We start from the raw sequence: 23,847 nt of genomic DNA on the forward strand, positions 1-23,847 counted from the left end.
ATGCTTGACGCATAATGGAAATTTAGTAGACAAAACAAACAAATCAGCAAAACGATAAAAATAAAAAATATGAAACATGAACACGCCCGGTACGTTAAGCTGTTTGTTTATGTTCTACTGATTCATTCTGTCCCCCAGACAAGTGACATGTGATTGAATTTGAACCCCCTAGATATTCCTTCGAATTCCATCCCATGAATGAATCAGAAGAACCATGTTCACGTGTAACTCTTCTTATTTTACTATTTTGCCTTCCATGTGGCATGGTGTTTCCCTTTCACTTGAAAAAATTTCATTAAGCTTCTGTTCTGTTAAGAGACTTGAAAGAAATGGTTGACATATGGGAGAGTCCATGTAACAGATGCTTCACTCTTATGTGCAAATCAAGTTTTTAGATCATCATTAAAGTTTAAAAAAAAATCCGTAATGGCAATGCCATTTCAGCCCAAATTCATGACATTTTTCACTAGAATTAGGGAGATTCACTTCTCTCAAAAACCCCTCCTGTTGACATTATAAACTGAGAATTCAAAAGGAGTTTGGATCGTTTGTTGCAATGTTTGTGATTTATTGTTTTAGAAATTTAGTTATATACCCAATCTTAGACATAGTCTTATAAAAAAACTCTATACTATTTAAAAACTATAAACTCACCCAAAAAAAGCTCAAAAATTGACAGCTGTCAATTTTTCAATTTAATAGCTGTTTTTTAGTTTATTTGTGTGTGTTAAATACCTATATTGCCCTTGTATTATGGATTTGAGAGAGAAAAATCAGATCTGCCCAGATCTGCATAGATCTACCAAAAAACCAAATCTACCAAAAAAACCAAATCAGATCTGCTCGTGACAAGGTGTTCAGAGGAAGCCAGGTTGCTTGTGATTTTCCTGCTTGCAAGGGGCTTGAGACCTTAGTTCGTCATTTCTCCAATTGTAAAACCTGGGTTCCTGGTGGATGTGCTCACTGCAAGCGCATGTGGCAGCTTCTTGAATTGCATTCTCGTATTTGCGATAAGCTTGATTCATGCAAGGTCCCTTTGTGTAGGTAAGCATGAGAAATCCTGTGGGACTTTGGTGTTGCTGCCAGTAATATGGATGCCATGTGCCACTATGATTGAAATGATTTTTGCATAATTACTCTCTGTGGTTTGAGGCATTTCAAGGCAAAAAATGCAACAGCAGACCCGTGACAAAGGAGCTTTCTCTGGTGTTGAAGCAAGAGGAGCTTCCAAGCTCAATCTCAGGTCCAACTATATTCTTCATCTTTAATCTACAATTTTCAATATTTCCCCTTCGATTCTTGTTCTAAAATCGTGCTTCTATTGATTTTTTTTTTTTTTTTTTGGGATTGTTCAAGACCTCGAACGAACCTAGATCAAATGCTCTTAGCTCTACTCCTCATCTTCAAGCTCTACTCCTCTTCATCACGTCGTCGTCATTGTTGTCGTCATCATTGTCATCGTCGTTGTTTGGTTTGGACTTGAGATTTTTGATCTTTTGCTTCAATTATGTGTATCTCTTCGGATTTTAGTTGATTTTCGAAATGTATTTTAAGATTTGATGATCGATTTATCTTTTATTACTATTTCAGTTATGAATTTTATTTTTGTTTAACAATGTACTTCTATGACAGAGTATTAACAATGTACTTCTATGACAGAGTATTAACAATGTACTTCTATTACAGAGTATTAACAACGTACTTCTATGACATAATAGTATTAACAATTTGGTCTGGTTTGTTCTTTCTTCATCTTTTCTTTGTTGTATTAGAAATAGCAACATAACAAGCATTAATCAACATGATAGTAAACTAGCATTGTTATTACTCTAGACTAGAACATTACGAGGGTAGGCATGTATTAGAAATAGGATGTCATATGAAACTAGTAGTGTTATTACCCTAAACTGGAACATTACAGGGGTAGACATGCATTAGAAATAGGGTGTAAACTAGCAGTGTTATTACCCTAGACTAGAACATTACAGGGGTAGACATGCATTAGAAATAGGATTTCATATGAAACTAGCAGTGTTATTACCATAGACTGGAACATTACAATCATTAATCAATATGACAGTAAACTAGCAATGTTATTACATTACACTGGAACATTACAAAGGTATACATGCATTAGAAATAGGATGTCATAGGAAACTAGAAGTGTTATTACCCTAGACTGGAACATTACATGGGTAGACATGCATTAGAAATAGGATGTCGTAGGAAAATAGCAGTGTTATTACCCTAGACTGAAACATTACAACTATTAATCAACATGACAGTAAAGGTGTGGAATATTACAGTCATTAATCAACATGACACATTAATGAAGCTATGGTTTTCAAGACGTTTTGTTTGTAATGAATTGTTTGGGTTTTTTTATAAAATTGGGCTGGGTTTCTTTTGGGTGCTATTTAAATTTTTTGTGTTGTACTTCTTTTTTAAGTTGATCAATGATAATCATGTCATTTATAGAAACTTAAACACCAATTTTTTATATAGTAAATGAGTTTTGAGTGTGTTTCTAAAGTGCATTCTATATAGGTTTTTTTTAATAATTTCAGCCCATATTTTGGGTATATTAGTGAAGCTCCCTTATTTTTTCTATTTCTAGATCTGTTATTGTTATTTTGTATTTGGGTTGTGTTCTTTCTATCTTTAAATCTTGTATTTTCCCTTTTCTTAATGAAAAACTTGCCACTTTCACAAAAATAAAAAAAGGAAAAAGAAAAGAAAACAGATCCATTTGTGTATTATCCAAGCAATGTCATGCAATTATGACTTATTGACCTTAAGTTTTGTTTTTCAAAAGTTCTGCAATTATTCATCACAACTTACAACAGAGTGCACCCAAATTTTTTTTTCTCTCTTTTTTTATCAAGTTAGAAAGGAGAAGGGGGAGATGTGTAATTGAGGCTCCAACCTTAGGTCATTGGTTTACAGATAGAATGTTCAACCACTAAACTAAGGGGGTGTATTCAATTGTGATTTTAATGGATTGTTTTGAAGTTTAAAAGTACGGCGGTATTCAATTAGGATTTTTAAGTAATCAATAATAATCTGGTGAAATTCAATTAAGATTTTTAAATAATCAATGTGGTATTCAATTATGACTTTTAAAAGATAAGAAAAAGTATCGTGATATTCAAAAACTTACTGATTTTGAGGTATTTCATTAAATGATGTATTGTGTGAGACTTTTAAGTGTGTGATATAAATACCAAATCACATAACAAATCTCATCTGCCTATGCATGATTCTCATATATAATTGCAATATATTAAAATCATATAATTATAAATCCGGTTGAAAATCCATTACATTAAAATCATGTAATTACAATCTATTAAAATCTCAATTAAATACATGTAAGACTCGTTCAGGAGTGCACTCACTTTGCTAGACAATGTTTTGCATTAACTAATTTTTTTATTTATAATGAGATTAATTACAAAATGATTCCACACACAGTGTACCCGATCCCAAACATTTTATTTTAGCTATCACTTGGTACCAAAAGAATAAGGTCAAAATATTGTCACATAGCAAACAGTAATATTTTTTTCCAAACGTTTAAAACAAGTTAGTGATCTCCCATCTCCCTCACTCAGAGTCATGACTTCATGACGACATTTTTCGACCGACTATCTGTATTGTTTGTGAAGTTTGTCTTCAATTTATGAAGTCTCTTTCATAAAGGAAAAAAAAATCGAGGAATTTGAGATGTGTCAAGTTTTAAGAGGTTAGATTATAAGAATGATATTTCTTTTTTAGTACAAGCGATTGAAGAAAAAGAGTTTATACAAATATTGATTTGATATTTGGAAATTTCGATCTTCCGTAGAGTGAGAAAATTCAACCAACTTTAACTAACTTACCTGATAAATTATTAGAATGATTACGAAAAGAAATGTGATTCCCCCCGGTAACTCCTGTAAACAAAATAACTTTTAAAAAAGTGGTTCATGCTTACGTTTCCCATAATGAGATTAGGCCTGATTGTTAACGTTAAGAAGTTTCAAAGTGCTAAGTCGACCGTCAAAATTTATATGCAAAACTGAAACGTACTCTTTGAATGTTACTTTTTCTTTAATAAAAAAAGCCCCCAAAACAATTATTTTTTCACAATAAAGAAACATGTATGTGATGTGACTTTAATTTTTTTTTTTAATTTTCAGAAAAAAGGATGAAGAGGGTGATAAATAATAAATATTACGGAAAGAAAAGTTTTTATATTATTCTATCAAAGACCGCATTACAGCCACGGTGAAGTGGTGTCGGGATTATCGATCGTCGTCAATAAGGAGTAAAAACGCAAAACGACGCTCCATCTTCTCCACGTGCACAACACGACCCAGAAACTTCTCTGTTTCCCATTCTCTTCATCTCACGTTCTCTCAGGAAAACCTGGCACGGGCCTATCCGTTACCCACTTTCGTACCTCCAGTAACGCCATAACTCATGTCAATTATCAGTTGCTCACGAGTGGACCAAACCCTCTCTCTCTCTCTCTCTCTCTCTCTCTCTCTCTAAAACCTTAAAACTCAAACCCAAGTCTCTCTGTTTCTCTCTCATCATAGTCTTCATCAGACTCCCATTGGTTTTGATCGTTGAAATTCTTGTCCTTTGCTCTCCTTCCATCTCTATCTAATAATATATCTATTTGGATTTGGTCTTTGGTCTATTTGGAAACTCAATCCCTCATTAAACAGAAGCATATCTCTGCAGATAATACCCACATCAGTATTATTAAAGGCTCAAATATATTCTGCTTTACTTTACCAATAACCACCACAATCAGAATTTTATTTCCTTCCATAAAGTGAAGAAGAGAAAAAGGTGAAGTATAGATATATATACATGTAACCTCCGCCATGAATGCTTCTTTGCTTCCTTCACACACCCACATCGCTCGCTCTTTTAAGCTCTGTTTGTCATTCATTACAAACTAATATTACTGACCTACCAAGCAAAGCAAAGCAAAAGCCCAAATAGGACACTTTTTTTCTTTCTCGATCCCCATATTAGGCTATGAATGCTATTTTGCTTGTGCTCCACACCCATCTGCTTTCAACCCATCAAACTTTCACTTTGTCTTGATCAATACCGTTAGAGAAGCACAACCCATATCCCAAAATCTGAGTCTGAGCTCCAATGTCTAAGGACCCATCTCACCAGCCTGAGACTGAAACCATGCCATTCTTTGAAGTTTTTAAGAAGTTTAAGCGTTACAAGCTCTTTGAGCCGTCTTTGGGCGTTTTGGGTTTCTTCTTTGCCAGTGTCTCTGTAATTTTGTGCTTCTTCTACTTGGATTATAGAGCTGTGGTTAAAGGGTTTCGGTTCCCGGGTCAATCGGAGCGGTTTATGTGGCTGCAGACAGACATGTCGGTCAAGGATCCGAGGGTTGAGTTTTTAGAACAAAAGGGTGGTGGGTGTGATGTGTTTGAAGGGGATTGGGTGTGGGATGAGTCCTACCCCTTGTATAACTCCAAAGATTGCCGCTTTTTGGATGACGGCTTTAGGTGCACTGAGAATGGCCGGCCTGATTTATTTTATACCAAGTGGAGATGGCAACCCAGACATTGCAACTTGCCTAGGTACTTTTAATTTTTAACTTTTTCTGTGATTTCTATTGGATTTTTTAAAGTTCGTTTGCTGAGAAACAGAGGGAAAAGAAGAGAAATCATAGTTGTGTGCTTTGAAATTGGATGTTGTTTCTGATGACATTGGTTTTTATTGTAACAAATTATATGATTATTGATGAACTGTGGAAGCGAAGTGTTTACACTCAGTGATCAAGTAGTTGCATCCTGTAGTTCGCTTGCTCTATTTTCACAGCCTCAGTTTCTCTTCTAGGACTAGAAGTTCGATTGGTTGAGTTGAGTCCCTACATAGGAAACTAAATCAGCAAACATGCTTTATGTATTTCTGATTTTCTCAGCAACCAAACGATTAGATAACGGTAATTGGGTGTATTTGATTAATATTTACTCTCACTGTTTTTAGCGTATTGTGTTCTCTGTGTCTGTGTGTAATTGTCATGGTTAGTTAAAATGTCTATCCTGATAGTGACACACTTTTTGAGTTTCATCTTAGGCTTCTTGTGAGAGTGCTTATGATAATAAATAAATGCAGTTTGAATTGTAGTGCCATTCGATTTTGATTATACTCTATGATTTGATTTGTAGTGCCATTCGTCGTCTGTTTTGTAATTCTATGTATGTTTAAATCCTGATGGTGACACACTTTTTGAGTAATCTTAGGCTTCTTGTGAGAGTGCTTGTGATAAATAAATGCAGTTTGAATTGTAGTGCGATTTGATTTTGATTATACTCTATGATTTGATTTGTAGTGCCATTCGTCATTTGTTTTGTAATTTTATGCATGTTTGAATCCTGATGGTGACATTTTAGAATTATTGCATTTATGAAAATTTCATTTTTCTTAAAATTAATTCTTTGATTGGATAGATTAGTCTAGGATTTTTATTTTTTTATTTTTTTATTTTTTTGCTTTTCCAACAATAGTACTCGGAAACTTAGGCAAAAGATTTAGTTGCCAACTATCTTGAGAACTTTGAAACAGCATTTCTCAATTTTCAAAAGGTACATAAAATCAGCTAACAAGAGTGTCATTTTCCTGTGGTTAATAAACAGATTTGATGCGAAGTTGATGTTAGAAAAATTGCGTGGCAAGCGGCTAGTGTTTGTTGGTGATTCAATTGGAAGAAACCAATGGGAATCACTCCTCTGCATGCTCTCTTCTGTAATTCCTAATAAGGATTCAATCTATGAAGTGAATGGCAACCCAATTACTAAGCACAAAGGATTCTTGGTGTTCAAATTTAAGGATTTTAACTGCACTGTTGAGTACTACAGGTCTCCATTTCTAGTACTTCAGAGCCGCCGTCCTTCTGGAGCTTTACAAAATGTCAGAACAACTATGAAAGTGGATCAAATGGACTGGAATTCTGCAAAGTGGAGAGATGCAGATGTGCTGGTCTTCAACACAGGGCACTGGTGGAATTATGAGAAGACTATAAGAGCGTAATGTTAAATCTTAATCCTCTTTGACTACTTTACAAGATTCTCTCATTTGCTTTCAGCATGAACCTTTCACTTTGTTATTAATAATATTCAATGAAGGATTTTGAAGGGGCTAGGAATGGTTTGATCCACCCCCAACCTTTTTCTTTGTTTTTAGCTTTCCAGATTTTGATTTTATTTTGATTTTTTTAAGAACAGAAAGAAAGTCTTTGGTAACTAAATAAATGTTTTCACTAAATAATTGGGTCACCTCAACCTATATTTTGGTTGAAAGTTGATGCCAAGGATGGCTGTCTGGAGTGTCTGGAGTTTTGCAAGTTATATTACTAAAATGGGGGACTTGGACTTTAGGACTTGTTATATGTGGGGATAAAATCAACGTGAAGGAAAAGGGAAATTATTTGGTAAAATAACAAAAATAGTCCATTTCTAGGTGACATGCCTTTAATCATGTTTGAAGTTTTAAACTTATTGAGCTTTCTTTGTCTGGATTTTCCTCCTGGTAGAAAGATTAGAAGTTTCAATATGTTTTTTTTTCAGGGGTTGTTACTTCCAGGTAGGGGCAGAAGTAAAGATGGAAATGAGCGTAGAAGATGCATATCACAGATCCATGGACACTGTGTTGCACTGGATAGACACTGAAGTAAATTCAAGCAAGACTCAGGTTTTCTTTCGAACATACGCCCCTGTGCATTTCAGGTTTGTTTTTGTTACTTGAAATAATCTGTTTTTTTCCTTTTCCAATGTATATCCTATCAACGATTCAGCATCCGTTAGGCATCTTTAGAGATTTTTGGGATGATCAATTTTTCATGTCTTGTGTATGTTTCCCTTTGCTGGGGAAGTAAGATATTACGTTTATCCTTATTGAAAAGCTGAAGTGCTCTTTATGAATAATGCAGAGGCGGGGATTGGAAGACGGGGGGAAACTGCCACTCGGAGACTCTGCCTGAGCTAGGGTCCCCATTGGTTCCTCCTCAATCTTGGGATCAATTCAGGATAGCCAATGCTGTGCTATCAGCTCACTCAAACACATCAAAGGCAACGGAAATTGATATATTAAACGTAACTCGAATGACTGCACGAAGAAAAGATGGGCATTCGTCTTTGTACTATTTGGGTCCTAAAGTTGGCCCTGCGCCTCTCCATCGCCAAGACTGCAGCCACTGGTGTCTGCCTGGAGTCCCTGACACATGGAATGAGCTACTCTATGCGCTATTCCTAAAGCATGAGATGACTAGCAAATTTAACTCATCAACTTATAGGGCACAGGTATGATATGAAACAAGTCTCTTGTTTATATGTTCCCAAGGAAGACTCGGCTTCTGTGCACATAGCAATGCTTCCTACTGGAAAAGGGGAAAAAGGCCAAAGGAAACAGCACATAGCAGCATCAATTTTGTCAGGGTTTTGAGTTTTGGTTTGATAGCAGGCTTCAGATTTTTATGTTAATAGAGAGATCAATATGATTGATGTGGGGAAACAACATTCTTTTGGAAGACAAAAATCCCAACTTCAGGCAGGAAATAGGATGTCAGGGGTTTCTTGAATAAAATTATCAAAGTGTAGAGAAATTTTAGAGTGTTTTTCCTTTTTTTGTCTTTCTTTAAATTATTAATAGGCATTGTAATTCCTTTGGGAAAATATGTAATTAAATAGCTTTTTTATATACAAGTAAACGTCTTATTCAATTTTAACTAATAAGTTGAGAATCATCATCAGGAGGAGCAATTTGATCCATTCTGCCATTTCTGATTTGATCCAATTCTGTACAACATATGTAAGTTAGGCAAAACGTCATTTTTGATTCATGTAGTTTCTAATCGTGAATTTTTTTCAAATGTTTCTAGCTTCTGTTACTTTTTGAACATGTATACCTCACATGGAGGGGCGATTTGATCCAATCGTACCATGGCCAAGTTGTCTCTCCCTCCATTCACCTAAATATGTCAATAATGTCAACCACCTTCAAGGCTTGATCATCAGTACCCTCATTAGAAGGTAACATACAGCATATCTCTGATATCAGATATTTGCTTGATTCAAAGTCATCTCAATGAAGTTCTTAATGTAATATTGGGGCAAACTTAGATGAACTAAATTGGGCAGGGGCCGCGCGAACGCAGGCCCCCACTGGCACAAATTATGACGTTGGCTCTCCCAATTTAGGGAGACCATAAGCAGGCACCCCTCCTGAGTGCAATGGAGATCACCTTCCTAGGCCATGGGCCTTCATGATCGCCCATTAACCCCGTCCAGGTAAGTATGTTTCACATGCCGCACCCAACCCACTTTTATACTCCCTCATCTTTTTTCAAATTTTGAGTTTTCTCAATGTGGGATGCTGAAACACATACAACAATTGAAAAACACATCAAACACCCTAACATAACATGCACATTTTCTAAAAGTGCGGCAATGCCTCGAGAATCTGGTGAGTGCAGGATCACGTGGTGGAAAAATGTTGGAGTTTGGTGTCCAAATATCACTCTTGGATGTTTATATCTATAAAATCACTCAGAGGTTATTGTGTTGTCCTTATTGAAGCTTTTTCCATGGAAGACCCAAGTTGAAATCTGTTTTGAGAGATTGCGTGCGTGTCCCTTGTTTAGTCTTGATTTTATGATAATATAGTGCCACTTCAATCTTTGTTGAAATTAAGCAAGGCTGGATTGTCTTGGGAATTATTAAAGTTAGAAAAAAAATAAAAATAAATTCCAGCAGTTTGCGTGGAATTGGTTTGGTTTTAGACATAAGCCATGAGGAGCATTTAATGTTCTGCCTAACCTGTATTTTTGAGCTAAACTCACATGAAAAGTGGAGGCAAAACATTTTTGATTTGGACTGACTCAATTTGAAGGAGCCAAGCTTTTTCTTATTTAAAATTCTACACAATCCAACTTCTTCCCTTTCGAAAAACAAAGTCTCACTCCCAATTTGCCTCTTATTTCTTTTGAAGGCATGAAATTGACCCATTGTTAATTTTGTCCCAACCATTTTGAAAATTGCTAAGATATCACAATTTAATGTCAAGAGAGTAAAAAAAACTCATCTTTTAGTTATACTGTGTAGCGGTATTCTAATAATATACATTAAAATTATCAAAATTATCGTCACGTACTGACCGCTCTACTGAAATCTCTCTCTAAACCCTAACAAAAACTTTCTTTATAATAAAGGATTAGTGAATAACCACCCAAAACCCCAATAAAGATGTAGAAATACCTAATGTCAATTCATGATTTAGATACAAGAGAGATGATACCCTATATGCTACTCAAAATTCTAATTTGATTTCCTTAAAATAAAATAAAAAAATAAAAAAATTGTCGATTTTTTATTTTGGCCTCGAAGGGACAATATTTTTGTTCTCTAATATGAAAAGTAGTGTACGTCTTTAAATTTGGACTAACATGGGGTAGGGATCCTAATCTCCCGGGTTCAAAATTTTAATCACAAATGCAAAACAAACAAACCAAAAAAGAAAAAAAGAAAAAGAAAGAAGAGGCTTCATTCATTCATTCATTCTGGAAGCGTGAAAATCAAGCCTACTGGCCTAGCCTTACAACCCCGTCGCTCACTCGATTCAAAAACAAGCTTTGGTTTAGCTAAGTAGAAGATTCTCTGGTTTTTGTACGTTGGGTTTTCTCGTCTTCTCAGAAGCAAAACAACAACCAGAAGAAGACACACAGGCACTGTGGAAGGGAGAGAGATAGCAATGGCAGCAGAACCCACTGCCCAAGAGAGCCGATCGAGGGACCTCGACAAGCTCCTCCTCCGACCCGGCAATCTCGTCGGACCCAACTTCGAACCCGGTCCCGCAGTAAACCCTTCTCGCCCTTTTCCCTCTCTCTGTAACATTCGATTATACGATTTTGGTTTCTTATTTTCATTTTGTTGCAGCTGAGAGACGACCTCAAAGAATACGGGAGAGTGTTGGTGGTTGGGGCTGGTGGGTTGGGCTGTGAACTGCTCAAGGACTTGGCTTTATCTGGTTTTCGAAAACTTGAGGTTATAGACATGGATCGCATCGAGGTTTCTAATCTCAATCGCCAGTTCCTTTTCAGGTTACTTGATTTTCTTGGTGCTTTTATGTTTAACTTTCTTGTGCGTATTTTTTGAATGGGTGAGTTACATGAATGTATGCGAGTTTATTGCCCAGTTCACTGTATTTCACTGCTAAAAATTATTTGAATACTAATATGGTAAACCTTGCTTGGAAGATGGAGCATAAGTGGTGCACTAACTGTGTAGTCTCTCAATACTATGGTTTTGCTAAATTTCTCTTAGCTGAAGTTCTGTGAACCTGTTTTTGGAATCTCAATCGTGAACTATTGTTGATGTTTGTGTGTTTTACTTCGATATTAGCAGTTTATCTGCTTTGGTATTATCTATTTTGATATTCAATATGAAAAACAAAGGAAGAAAAAGAGTTGGCATTTCAGTTTCTTGTTAAAATGCTTTGCTCATGAAGTTATTGTTGTAGACTTGAAGATGTAGGTAAGCCAAAGGCTGAGGTGGCTGCAAAACGTGTCATGGAAAGAGTTAGTGGTGTAAATATTGTTCCACATTTTTGCCGGATTGAGGACAAAGAGCTTGAATTTTATAGCAAATTCAGCATTATTGCCCTCGGTCTTGATTCCATTGAGGCTCGGAGCTACATAAATTCTGTTGCTTGTAGTTTTCTTGGTATGTACCCTCAACCTATCCATTTTGCTCATATTTTGTCTCTCTGTCCAACAGTTTGTGTAATTTATTAGAAGTATTACATGACTTCAGATGCTCCTGTAATCGAGTTTCTGTGATTATATTTTGCACTTGTTGATTCTGTGATGATGATTTCTCAACCTAAATTGTTGCTGTAGTATTTTGTCTAATTATTGCTAAGTACTGAGTTTATTTTCCTTATGAGAACAGGGATAATAGATTTGAATAGAATAGTTCTTAGAAAAGCCTGCAGAGGATAGATTTTGGTCAATAAGCTTGCTTTTTGATACATTTGATATATATTGCAAGTTTCAGGCGCCAAAATTGGTTCAGCTTTGGTTTGAACTTTTATCTCTAGTAACAGATCCTTTGTTTCTTGGTGAAATTTGCCTTGATGCTCTTTTATATAACGACATTTTCAGGTTCTTTTCAAATTCTTTTTATCTAGGTCTTATCCCATGCTACCCATTACTATCATTCCTGAAATGACTTGTTTTTACTGTACTATACTTGAGCTAAACGTGGTCTGTTACATTTTTTTTTCTTTTTTTCTTTTCCATTTGGAAGAGTATGATTCTGATGATAGTGCACTGGAAGAAACAAGCAAACCTATGGTAGATGGTGGGACTGAAGGTTTTCAGGGACATGCTAGGGTCATTGTGCCAGGGGTCACTCCGTGCTTTGAGTGCACCATCTGGCTTTTTCCACCTCAAGTGAAGTTCCCTCTATGCACCCTTGCAGAAACACCTAGAACTGCTGCTCATTGTATTGAATATGCTCACTTAATTAAATGGGATGAGGTAATACATTGCTCACAATTTCAATGTTTGTTTCCCCTTTACTTTTCCGTGCACCTTAAAACTGTTCCATAAGTTCTCAACTTCTTGTATGCCAACTAAACATGCATTCTACATATAGGTGCATAGCGGTAAGGCTTTTGATCCAGATGATCCAGAGCATATGAAGTGGGTCTACAATGAGGTCAATAAAGTGCAATCATGTAGTGATTTAAAGAAAGATATTTTTATGGATTTTCATTTTTACACTCATTTTGCTGCTCAATAGGCTACTAAGAGAGCTGAGCTTTTCGGTATTCCCGGAGTTACATATTCCCTTACTCAGGTATGTGTGTGTATTATATACATATATATGTATATATTCTTACAGATGTCTGTTTCTCCTAAGATTATTTTTCTTTAAGATTTTCTGGCATGGTTTGGCCTTTGCTGTTAATTTATATGGGAAAGATAAATGACTTGCAATTTTTGGTACCTATGTAGTTGCAGCTTTACAGCATTGATACTACTATTTGTGTCCCTTCTGTAATAAGCAGATTTTGCTGTTTACAGGGTGTTGTGAAGAACATCATACCAGCTATTGCTTCCACAAATGCGATTATATCAGCTGCATGTGTGCTAGAAACATTGAAGATTGCTTCAGGATGCAGCAAAACCCTGTCAAACTATTTAACGTGAGCTCCATTTTCTATTCTATATTACCTGACAGTATATTCTTGTGAATCTTGTCCAGATGTCATATTATGGTTTCAAATTGATGTATTGGATTAATGAATGACCACCTGCGAAAAAGTTTAGAATTACTGAATCTCCCCCTCTCTTAAATGTATCTTATTCCTCCAAGTTTGCATTCCGTTATTGTTGAGCCCCAAAAGGTTAGATTCAATGTGAAAGTTGTGCAAACCACCAAGATCTTCTTACATTGTCAAATTAGTTAATCTAGCGGCTGGTTCATTGTTGAACATCACTATAATCGCCATTAAAGAGAATGGCTGCAGATTTTTGTGGGTTTTTCTTCTTTTTCTAACCAAACTTGTTTCAGTATGTACTGAATGATCAGAGTCTTTTGTAGGTATAATGGTGCAGAAGGTCTCCACACTGAAGTGACTGAATTTGTGAAGGACAAAGACTGTCTTGTATGCGGCCCAGGTGTTCTTATTCAGCTGGACACCTCAATTACTTTGGAAAAGGTTATTTTCAATTTCCTTTGGTTGCTAGGATTTGGTTCCTGTGAATCATGAACAAAAATATTTCTTCTTGATTAAGAATACCTTTTGAGAAATTTAGTTTTGGTGTCAACTTTCATCTTGATGTTTCTGAGTCTTGCATAATAGTCTTTGTGGTTATAGTGTTCCTAAGAATCTAAGATCAATGGGAATCTTTTGCTTGTCTGATGAAAGCTATAGTATGCTTTGGAGATGCATGCTATATGTTTTACTATGTTTCCAGTTATAATCCTTTTGACCTAACTTATAGTCAAAACCATCTGAATAGTAATATTGTTCTTCCTTGGCGTTTCTTTTTATGTCACCCTTGGCCTATTTTTTTGTGGTTTGCAAAAAGGTTGGTTTCTCAAGAAACAAATAGTCATTCTAGTTTCTAAATGAACCGAGTTGGCCAGCAAAACTGCATACGTATCAACTTCTCAATCAACATAGGTTAGACTGTTCTTCCAGTCTCTTCTCTTTTGTCAAAACAAAGCAAATGTTGTTAAATGCTTAAATTATTTTTTCTCATAGTGAAATTCTGATTTGAGGGATCAGTCATATGTTTGATTATTTTAATGCTTGTCCTAATTCAAGTTTTATGGCAACAGTTCATTGATCTACTTAAAGAGCACCCTAAATTGCTATTGTCGAAAGCAAGCATCACACATAGAGGTAAGAGTCTGTACATGCAGGCGCCACCTGTACTAGAAGAGATGACCAGATCAAACCTAAGCATACCACTTTTTGATCTAATCGGTAAAATTCCCAAAGATGTTGTCCATGCGATTGGTACAACCACCAAGAACGACAAGAAAACTTCATGTCTGAGAAAGCTACGAGTTGTTTTCAAGGGAGTTGATGGGATTGCAGATATGGATACAGCAGGCGAGACATAAGTTTTTCCCTTGATATAACTAAAGACCACAGGACTCACAAAGCTTTTGAAGATTCTCTCCCTGAAACTGTTGAAGCAAGAGGCAGAATTGGTGAGGCAAGGTTTGAATACCATTCTAAAATGTAAATTTTCTCTTCGAATGTCTTTGACGATCATTGATCTTTTATTATCACCATGAGAGCAATGAGATTTTACAGTTTCAAGTTGCCCTTAGTAAAATTGTTTGGATGAGAATGTGTTTTGGATGAGAGATTCACGGTTATGTTATGAATTCCTATTGTCAATCAGATTTCATGTCCTAAATGAATTTCACTTATATTATGCTTGTACCGACAATAAGTAAATGAGTGGTAGATTGCCAAACTAGATCAAAATTTTCCATAACATACTCTGATAGGGGATATTAGTGTAATTTTTCATAATATGAGGGATGCCATTTTAATTTTACTAAAATTCAACACAAAAGATTCTTATGATGCAAGGCCAAGGAGAAGCCACAGGTCTCCAAACATCCCATTGAAAAATCAGACAGAAGTCAATTGGATAACAGACTACCAAAGGTTACTTGTGCATGCGCAGCTGTCAAGTTATCCATAGAAAATAAAATTATGACAACTTTAAGATGAGATTTTCATACCAAATTAAATGTCAGAGCAAAGTCAGTTTTGGTCCTTATAGTTTGGCACTTCAACCACTTTGGATTTTGTAGTTTCAATTCCATCAATTTTGATCCTGTAGTTTCGTATTTGTAGCAATTCAAGGACAAGTTAGTATTCATGTTAATTTCTTTGATGATGCACGGGGTAATTTCATCAATCCAAAATCCTTGAGCATGAAAGCTCGTCTAAAACTCCCCTAATTTCATATTAGGACTTGAAATTGGTCATTTGGATTTAAGGTTCTTCAAAAATTGGGATTAGTGGTTGAATTTCGAGCCCTAATATAAAATGGGGAGAATTTCAAATAAACTTTTACGCTCAAGGGTTTTGGGTTGACGAAATTGCCCATTGCATCATTAAAGAAATTAATAAGAATACTAACATGTCCTTGAATTGTTTCAAATACGAAACTACAATGATAAAATTGATGAAATTGAAACTACATAGTCAAAAGTGGTTGAAGTGCCAAATTATAGGAACAAAAGTGACTTTTGTCCATTAATTTGAGCCCTATGATCAGCTTCAAGGTTCCTTCCTGGCTGGATCCCACTACAGCCCAACATTCCACTCCAAGTCTCCAAGAAATGAGGAAATTTCAAAGTAATAATCCTCATTAAAATTCTATAATATATATAAAATTTGCAGGGGTCATGAAATTGCATGCACCAGAATGCTCAGTCAATGCCAGCCAGGAAACAGTGTGGAAATGGGATGTGGACCAAGCAACACCATATAATTCAAGACTTGCTTTCCAAAGAAAAGTAAAGTGCATGCAGCTGAGAGCTAGCTATATATGATTATGAACGAACAAGTGGAAAAGAACAAAGAAAAAAAGAAAAGAGAGAATAATAATGCATCTATCTTAGTTAATCTTAGTTAATGCTTGCAATTGACTGACTGACACAGTTTGGAGTACAGGACAGCTCTCTCTATTCTCTTTTAATGATTTTTCTTCTCTCTCTCTCTCTCTCTCTCTCTCTCTGTTTCTTAAAGAGGATATGAATGAAGAAGTAGAAAAAGCCAAGAACACAAAAGATCAAATTTATCTGGCAACAGGTCTATTTTTCTACTTATGACTGCTGGCCCACACTCTACCAGATGCTTGCCAAAGATTTACAGTCTGCATAATCAATCTGACCAACATGTTGCTGCTTAACCATGGTGAACCAAGTGGTGCCCTTTGCACTCTTGGTGGTTGATTTTCAGCATACGCATAATTCTCCTTTCATTTTGTACCCATCACTTTTGTTTTTTCCTTTTCTTTTTCTGTCTTATACAAGGAATGCATCTAAGATTGGAATTAAGGCATCCTTCAAATTATATATTTTCTAGATATGACTGCTGTGTTTGACAAAGATTTACAGTCTTGCAAGTTGAGTCTGAGCAACATGTTTAACAATGGTGAGGTGCTATTTGCACCCTTGGCAGACATCATGCTCCTTTCATTTTCAAAAGTACCCATCACTTTTGTTATTTTGATTGATTTTTTTCTTTTCTATTTCTGGCTTATGCAAGGTATGAATCTGAGAGTGAAAATTAGTTTCTCCCCTGACTGAAAACCTCAACTTTATCTTGATCCTTCAAAGAAAACTATACTATAATATGTACCATGTTTACATATGGACTATTTGTGGATCTTGAAACATACACTTGTTCTTTTTTAGGAAATATGGATGAGAGGCAGAGAACTCATTTACAACCAAGTCTGTAGGTTGCTAGAGATTTTGAGTCTCTCTTGGATGGGATATCTGGGTGTGGGTTGTGTTGCCTGCTGTTCCTCATCTCTTTTTGGGCAACTGGATAATATGATGACACACTACATGATTCTTGTAGGGCCCAGTGGGACTTAAAAACAGATAGGCCAACTGCCATTCAGACCCCACCATTCCCACATGGCTGCACAAGCCATGTGTAGTGGGACTTAACCAACCCATCCCCTGCTTTCTCCTATTTAAAATCAGACTGATTCCCATAGATTTGAAGAGAGTTAGATTGGAAGATTTCAAACCCCTCCTCACTTAGTCTGCATAACACAGACAACAAACACTACCCAATTTCTAGATTAAGAAGAAGATCTGGAAGTAACCATGGAAAAGCTTGAAGATGACTTGTTCTTTGCAGACTTAACTAGGCAAATCTCTCTGCTAATTATGGATGATGATGAGGACCCTGTTGCAACTTGCCCTTCAGTTTCTCTTCAGGTACATACATACGCACATCATTTTCATTATTCCATTTCTTCATGCATTTACTTATCATATTTGAGTTTCAGTTTTTATATGTTTCTTGTAGGTTTGTTTTGAAACAACATCACATGTATTAATTAACTGTGCTTCAATTTTCAGGCTTTCTCCTGTGCAATCCATCATCCACCTGCACAACCTACTTCTCTGTATGAACAATCTCGCAGAAGAGAAACCAAAGGAACAGGGGTTTTTATCCCCCAGTCATCTCAGCCAAGAAGAAAGCACAGGCAGGGAAGGTTTGCGTCATACAACACAAAATCCCACAGATCATCACAAACTGATCATCACAAAAGGACGGTTTCCCAAGTATCTTCTGAGTGTGCTTTTAGACCCAAAAATGGATGAGATTAGAACCTCATCATGAAGTGTACAATGCAATAAAATTTCTACAGATGAGCCCCTTTGCCCAACATGGGCAAGGCAAGGGTTTTATGATGCTACTATTTTATGTTATGGTGATGATATATACATGTATGGCAAGGCAAGGAAAAGCTATATATTTTGTTCCTTACTCTGTCAAGGGGAGGCTTACCAAAGGTTTGTACCCTTAGAATTGTGGACATGTATGGGGATTGTTAGGTTGGATATAGGATGAACTTTTCTAATTCATTAGATTGATTCTATTAATTAAATTGTCTTATTCAAATTTTATTTCAATAGATGACTAGTAAGTCAATAATGTAATTAACTTACTTGTCCAAAATGGGACCTCTTATCTTAAATTGATTGAAGGCAGCAGAACTAGTAGATCTTAATTAATTTCTTATGAGATTTACAGTGTTCTGCTTTTGAAGAAAAGTAGTTTGATGTTTGACATCAAACCAAGTGGCCCCAGTTACTGAGCATAAATCCAACTGGGGAAAGAAGAAATCTTGGAGGAAGTTTTAGCTGCAAGATACAGAAAACAAACTTTGTTAGCTTGCTGGATCTGAAATTGGAAGAAAATATCTTGGTTTTGTTTTAATTCAAGGAATAATTAGAAGGAAAAAGAAAGAAGAAAAAAAAGAAAAAAAGATGTGACAGCGTGTGAGTAATTTGGCTGGTTGCAAATCAACCTAATGGAAAGCTATTCATTACGTATCAACATAGCTCTTGTTTAATATGGGAATCTATTAGGACCGTTGGCAGGGGAGCTGCAATTTTCTCTTTAATCATGACATAATTCGTCACTCATCTCTTTCCTCTCTCTTAACTTTACATGATGTCTTGAGATCGATATAGACTCGTTACAGAGTGTCTGATTGATGTATAATTACCAAATCCTACTCTCATACGGCACAAAATTTTCGGTTATTTGTCATAAAATTAGAGCATCCAACTTAAAACCGATAGACAAAATAGTAAGAAATATGCAATGTAAGTTAAAATCTCTCTAAGTTTTGAAAAAAGAACAAAAACACATCAGACTCTTACTCAGCATGTCACTTCTATACAGTACTGCATGCATTTCATAAAGTGTGTTGCTTTCATTTTTGGAGGTCAATTTTTGAGTAGTTTTCTCTTTGGCACCATGTCTTTTTAATCTGTATATGATCGTTCTTTTTGTTATATATATAGCTTATCAACTTCTCTGACGCTTCCTACTGGCAGCCCATCTGCCCACATGAGACCTTTCACTTTTGATGCAAACCCTGTCTGCTGATATGAACTGAGAGCTTCAGTAAACTAATAGCTTTCTTTTGAGTTTGCAAAACAAATGTTTGCAAACCTGTTGGTGGAACAATAAAAAAGAATGAGAGTTGAAGGAAATAAGAACACTACTGTCAGGGAATATTTGCTTTGAAATTTAATTGAGATCTGGCTAGCACTTTCTTTTTTTCCTTTCCTTTTCTTTTCTTTTCTTTCTTTTTGGGTTGGGGGTGAGATTTGAGATTTGAGATCAGAGATCTAGTAGCAGCACTTGCCCATCTGTGGTGGGATCATCAATGTGTGAAACTTTCAAACAATCGGTGAATAATTTAATGAACAGAATGAATCCTGTGGTTCCCCACCCACAGTTTGTGTCCATGTCTTAAAATTGAAAAGCTCATTTCAAAAGCCAACACCACACCAATTAGTCACAAGTCCTGAAGCATATCACCCAGGGAAAGAAAAAGAACTTTCATGTAACGGGAATGTTATTGTGACAATATTACAAATTAATCGTATATTGTCATATGAGAATATTGAAATACATGATAATGCAAGACATCCAAACATATGTAAGTTTTTCTCCCAAATGAGAATGAGATGATGCAGTAGCATTTAGAAAGGTGAGAAAAAAAGATGAAACTCTAAACCACGTAAAGTAGTTGGCAAGAAAACATGTATACAGCTGCTTCATATTTCATGTCAATCTCTCTCAAAACCTTATAATCGTTGTAAAAGGAGGATGATAAAGGACAGATGTGACCACTATAGATCATGTCTGGCTACAGCCTATTGATAGATGATTGAAGTAGGACTGTAGGCCGGTCCATAAAATCCATGTTGCGGGCTCGGTTTTGTTTGGTTTAGTGACTTGTCAACCAACAAATGTATGGTTAGGTCTTATAAATGAATCACGAGCCAGTCCACCAGTTCCTTATTCTTTCAATAAACTGATTATATAAAAAAATAACTCGAAATCCTATACATAAATAAAAATTTAAAAAAAAAGAAATTAGAATAGAAACATTTTTGCATAATTACAATATGAATTTTATATTCGAATTTTCACGACATCATAATTATGTGTGTGTGAGAAATCCCTATCCCCTATAATAATTAGAAGTTCTGACATTTGTTTTTTAAAATGTGTGATTAAAACCTTAAATTAATAATTAGGTGTTGGTGTGTGTGTATATATATATATATATATATATATATATATATATAATATACAAGCTATACTAGGGGAGGGGTGAATCGAACCTAAAACCTCGGGTACATGAGTAAATATTCTTAACTACTTGAGCTACAAGTTCCTTGCAACTTTGTTATATTTTATGATGGAAGTTTTTATTTTTGCCCCAGCCTATTTAAAAGAGTTTTTATCAATAATGGCCAAAATTTACAATCCAATTTCATAAATATCAGTTTTTATAAAAACTTTCAAATATAACCAAAAATCCACTTAAATTGACACAAATATCCTCAAAATTAAAATATAATTACCCATAAAACCAACCTCTTCACATTATCTATCTTACTAAAACAACAAAAGAAAAAAGAGGAATTTTTTTCCACAAATGAAGACCAGAGACCCAATTATACTGCTTCTTAATTATCACCACAAACACAAACATAGAACCTCAAAGATCGACCATGAAGAAATTCAAAATCCCATTTTGTTTTTGCTTGACTTTTGTAGATCTAAAACTTCCCCTTTCTAAGAATAAAAAACCTTCAACCAAAAACAATGGAATCCATATCAAGAGAAACACAGCAAAATCGCAACAATATTTGCCTTCTGTTGGTTTTTCTGTTCCAAAAGAATACAAACACAGATTCATTTTATTTTATTTAAGAGAGTGCAAGGGAGATATTATTATATTAATACAGTTTGAAATTAAAAGTTAAAAATCACATACAACAAGGCAGAAGCATTTATTCAACATCAGATAAAGGATTGGAAAAATATGGTTTTTTAGTTTTAGGGTGAGTGAAGGAAGAAAAGCGATTGAATTTGTCAAGTCCATCAAACTTGAAATAAAATTGGGGTTTTGAGTTTTTAAGTTGGGTTTAGGGTTCATAGCCATAACTGGTAGGGTTAGAAGAAATAGTCAGCAGTAGTAAGCTTGGCCACCATAGTTGTGAGTTATTTGGTTTGTAAGTTCATTGTTATTTGGTTTAATTTTGAGGGTATTTGTGTTAATTTAAATGGGTTTTTGGCTATATTTGAAAGTTTTTATAAAAACTGACATTTATGAAATTGGAGTATAAATTTTGGCTATTATTGATAACAACTCTATTTAAAATGCTCTTAGCCACTTGAGCTACAAAAACTTGTAATGAAATTGTTCTTCTGATCAGAACGACATAGTTTTGGAATTTTGGGTTTCATGTTTAAAATTTATGTTCAATATAGCCCATGCTAGCCCATAAATGAAATTATATTAGGTGATCCAGACGTGACGAGTCTAAGGCCTCAGCGCCAAGCCCAAGTGAGCAGGACTGTAAAGACCGTTAGGATCCTCCGACAGACCGTAATTACCATCTGCCCATGAAATGAAATACCGCTGCCACCGTCTCCTGAATTGTAGAACAACTTACAAGCTACGAACCAAAGAACCAAAGAACTAACGAACCAGAGCTACCACTCGGAGAACTCAGCTGCTGCGAAGCAATGGCGTCTACACTTCTGAAGCGAGCAAGCTACTCTGCAATGAAATCAGTGGCCGGAGGTTTCCAAATGGGAGCTCAATCAAGAGCCTACGCGGCGGTTGCAGCCGGAACCGACATAGTCTCGGCCGCACCTAATGTTTCCCTCCAGAAAGCTCGGACCTGGGACGAAGGCGTCTCCTCGAATTTCGCCACCACTCCTCTCAAAGACATTTTCAAGGTTTTTGTTTTTGCTTTTGTATTTCTATTTACTTTACAATTAAGTAAATTGTCAAGCTCTTTGGAGGCTCAAATTTGTTGTCTTTTTTGTGAAATTTTGTGTTTCAGGACAAGAAAGTCGTCATCTTTGGCCTCCCTGTAAGTTCCTCTCTCTATTTATATCATTGGTTTTTAATTTGATATAGTGGTTACTGGTTAGTAAGTGTTGCAGGTGCAATTTTTGTTTTTCACGTTTATACAGACGTTGACAAGCCCCATTTAGTTTTAGCGAAACCCTAAAATATTGAATAAAATATGAATCAAAAGCATGAATTTCTGAATTCTAGAAGTTGGTAGAAAGAGGAATTTACATGGGTTTTTTGTTTGCAATATGTCAGGGTGCCTTCACGGGCGTTTGTTCTCAGCAGCATGTGCCTAGTTACAAGAAGCAAATTGATAAGTTTAAGGCTAAAGGGATCGATTCTGTGATTTGTGTAGCTGTTAATGATCCATATGTTATGAATGGCTGGGCAAACAAACTTGAAGCCACAGATGCTGTAAGTTATTCCTTTTATTAAGTACCATCTTCTTATTTCCCAAAATAAGTATGTTTTTAATCTACACTGCTCTTAGTGACTTGAATTTCAAGCAAAAAGTAAATAAATGGATGTCCTTCTTGCCTAGGTTGTAGATGCAGGGCCACTGGCCTCATGACTCATGGATCATCATTTCCAAAATCGTATTTCGAATTCTAGTCAATCATAGTCCTTGTACTGAGAAGTTATAATATATTTCATTTCATGGGTCTGTCTCAAGGATAACTTGGAGAACGATCAGGTTTTTTTTTTTAAATCTTTCTGTGTGAAGTTTTCTTTTTTTAAAATTGTCTTGAGTAATTTAAGAAAATAAGGGACCGGCCATCTTCGGCAGGCTAGGTCACATTTAAGTTTGATAACTGATTGTGCTTGTACACAGTTACATACTGCATTTGGAAATTCCTCCAAAGTCTAGCAATAGTGCGATTCAGTTTTCCTTTGACGCAATTATTGTTTCCATGTAATTAGTGCAGCATCATTTTAATTATTTGTAATTTGGCTAAATAGATTGAGTTCTATGGGGACTTTGATGGGAGCTTCCACAAAAGCTTGGAATTGGATAAAGATCTCTCTGGTGCTTTGCTTGGACCTCGCTCTCAAAGGTATGATCACTATGTCTGTTTCTTCGGCTAGTGTTTTCTTTTATCTGCAGTCTAAATGCCTTGTTTTGATCCTTACAATTTGAATAAAAATGTTTCTATTAAAAAAAAAAGGTATGATCACTAGTCGTTTTATCCACACCCTCCCCTTTTCTCTTACTTCTTTTAAGGGTCACCCTCCCTCATTTTTATCCAGTCTGACAGTGTATACTATAGCCGTTAAAATTTCCCAGTTTTGAAGAAATTCGCTCTCTCATAATGCAGATGGTCGGCATATGTGGTTGACGGGAAGGTTAAAGTTCTAAATGTGGAGGAAGTCCCATCAGACTTCAAGGTTTCTGGAGGGGATGTTATTTTGGGACAGATCTAGAGCTACCTTAGTTTTGACGGCAATTAATAACTTCGTGCTGTTAAGATTTTGAATTTGAAACAATTACTCGAGGACCTCTGTAGTCTCTGCTGTTTGGAAATAAGTCGTGGACCTCTCTTTATGACCATGCTCGTTTAGCAAAGGTATAGTATAAATTTGCACTTACACGCCTGCTTCCACCATTGTGCCAAGATTTTGCCATTAACGTTTCCCTAGATTAT

The 23,847-nt window shown here is 35.7% G+C and overlaps 4 protein-coding genes, 1 long non-coding RNA gene and 1 other non-coding gene across 6 annotated transcripts; 5 read left to right on the forward strand and 1 right to left on the reverse strand.

The window, feature by feature from the left end:
• Positions 1 to 783: 783 nt before the first annotated feature.
• Positions 784 to 1,563, forward strand: LOC117615372. The gene is made up of 2 exons (XR_004584005.1): positions 784 to 1,243; positions 1,357 to 1,563. It is a non-coding gene; the product is annotated as an uncharacterized LOC117615372 (long non-coding RNA).
• A 2,820-nt stretch (positions 1,564 to 4,383) lies between these two features.
• LOC117614272 (protein trichome birefringence-like 10) lies at positions 4,384 to 8,764 on the forward strand. Its single transcript, XM_034343025.1, has 4 exons — positions 4,384 to 5,600; positions 6,660 to 7,049; positions 7,590 to 7,748; positions 7,952 to 8,764. Exons 1-4 carry the CDS (start codon positions 5,158 to 5,160, stop codon positions 8,325 to 8,327), a joined length of 1,368 nt encoding a protein of 455 aa, XP_034198916.1. The 5' UTR covers positions 4,384 to 5,157; the 3' UTR covers positions 8,328 to 8,764.
• A 390-nt stretch (positions 8,765 to 9,154) lies between these two features.
• LOC117616929 lies at positions 9,155 to 9,316 on the reverse strand. Its single transcript, XR_004584266.1, has one exon. It is a non-coding gene; the product is annotated as a U1 spliceosomal RNA (small nuclear RNA).
• Positions 9,317 to 10,478: 1,162 nt separating this feature from the next.
• Positions 10,479 to 14,963, forward strand: LOC117614697 (NEDD8-activating enzyme E1 catalytic subunit). The gene is made up of 9 exons (XM_034343592.1): positions 10,479 to 10,872; positions 10,953 to 11,116; positions 11,536 to 11,738; positions 12,324 to 12,556; positions 12,675 to 12,737; positions 12,822 to 12,878; positions 13,106 to 13,227; positions 13,626 to 13,743; positions 14,370 to 14,963. Exons 1-9 carry the CDS (start codon positions 10,768 to 10,770, stop codon positions 14,655 to 14,657), a joined length of 1,353 nt encoding a protein of 450 aa, XP_034199483.1. The 5' UTR covers positions 10,479 to 10,767; the 3' UTR covers positions 14,658 to 14,963.
• A 2,066-nt stretch (positions 14,964 to 17,029) lies between these two features.
• On the forward strand, positions 17,030 to 18,207 carry LOC117613879. The gene is made up of 2 exons (XM_034342488.1): positions 17,030 to 17,516; positions 17,661 to 18,207. Exons 1-2 carry the CDS (start codon positions 17,403 to 17,405, stop codon positions 17,904 to 17,906), a joined length of 360 nt encoding a protein of 119 aa, XP_034198379.1. The 5' UTR covers positions 17,030 to 17,402; the 3' UTR covers positions 17,907 to 18,207.
• A 3,442-nt stretch (positions 18,208 to 21,649) lies between these two features.
• On the forward strand, positions 21,650 to 23,803 carry LOC117635880 (peroxiredoxin-2F, mitochondrial). The gene is made up of 5 exons (XM_034370260.1): positions 21,650 to 22,083; positions 22,191 to 22,220; positions 22,460 to 22,618; positions 23,165 to 23,259; positions 23,521 to 23,803. The coding sequence occupies exons 1-5, from the start codon at positions 21,868 to 21,870 to the stop codon at positions 23,624 to 23,626; spliced, it is 606 nt and encodes a 201-aa protein (XP_034226151.1). The 5' UTR covers positions 21,650 to 21,867; the 3' UTR covers positions 23,627 to 23,803.
• Positions 23,804 to 23,847: the final 44 nt, after the last annotated feature.

Source organism: Prunus dulcis, chromosome 1 (genome assembly GCF_902201215.1).
Source record: "Prunus dulcis chromosome 1, ALMONDv2, whole genome shotgun sequence".
Classification (NCBI taxonomy): Eukaryota; Viridiplantae; Streptophyta; class Magnoliopsida; order Rosales; family Rosaceae; genus Prunus; species Prunus dulcis.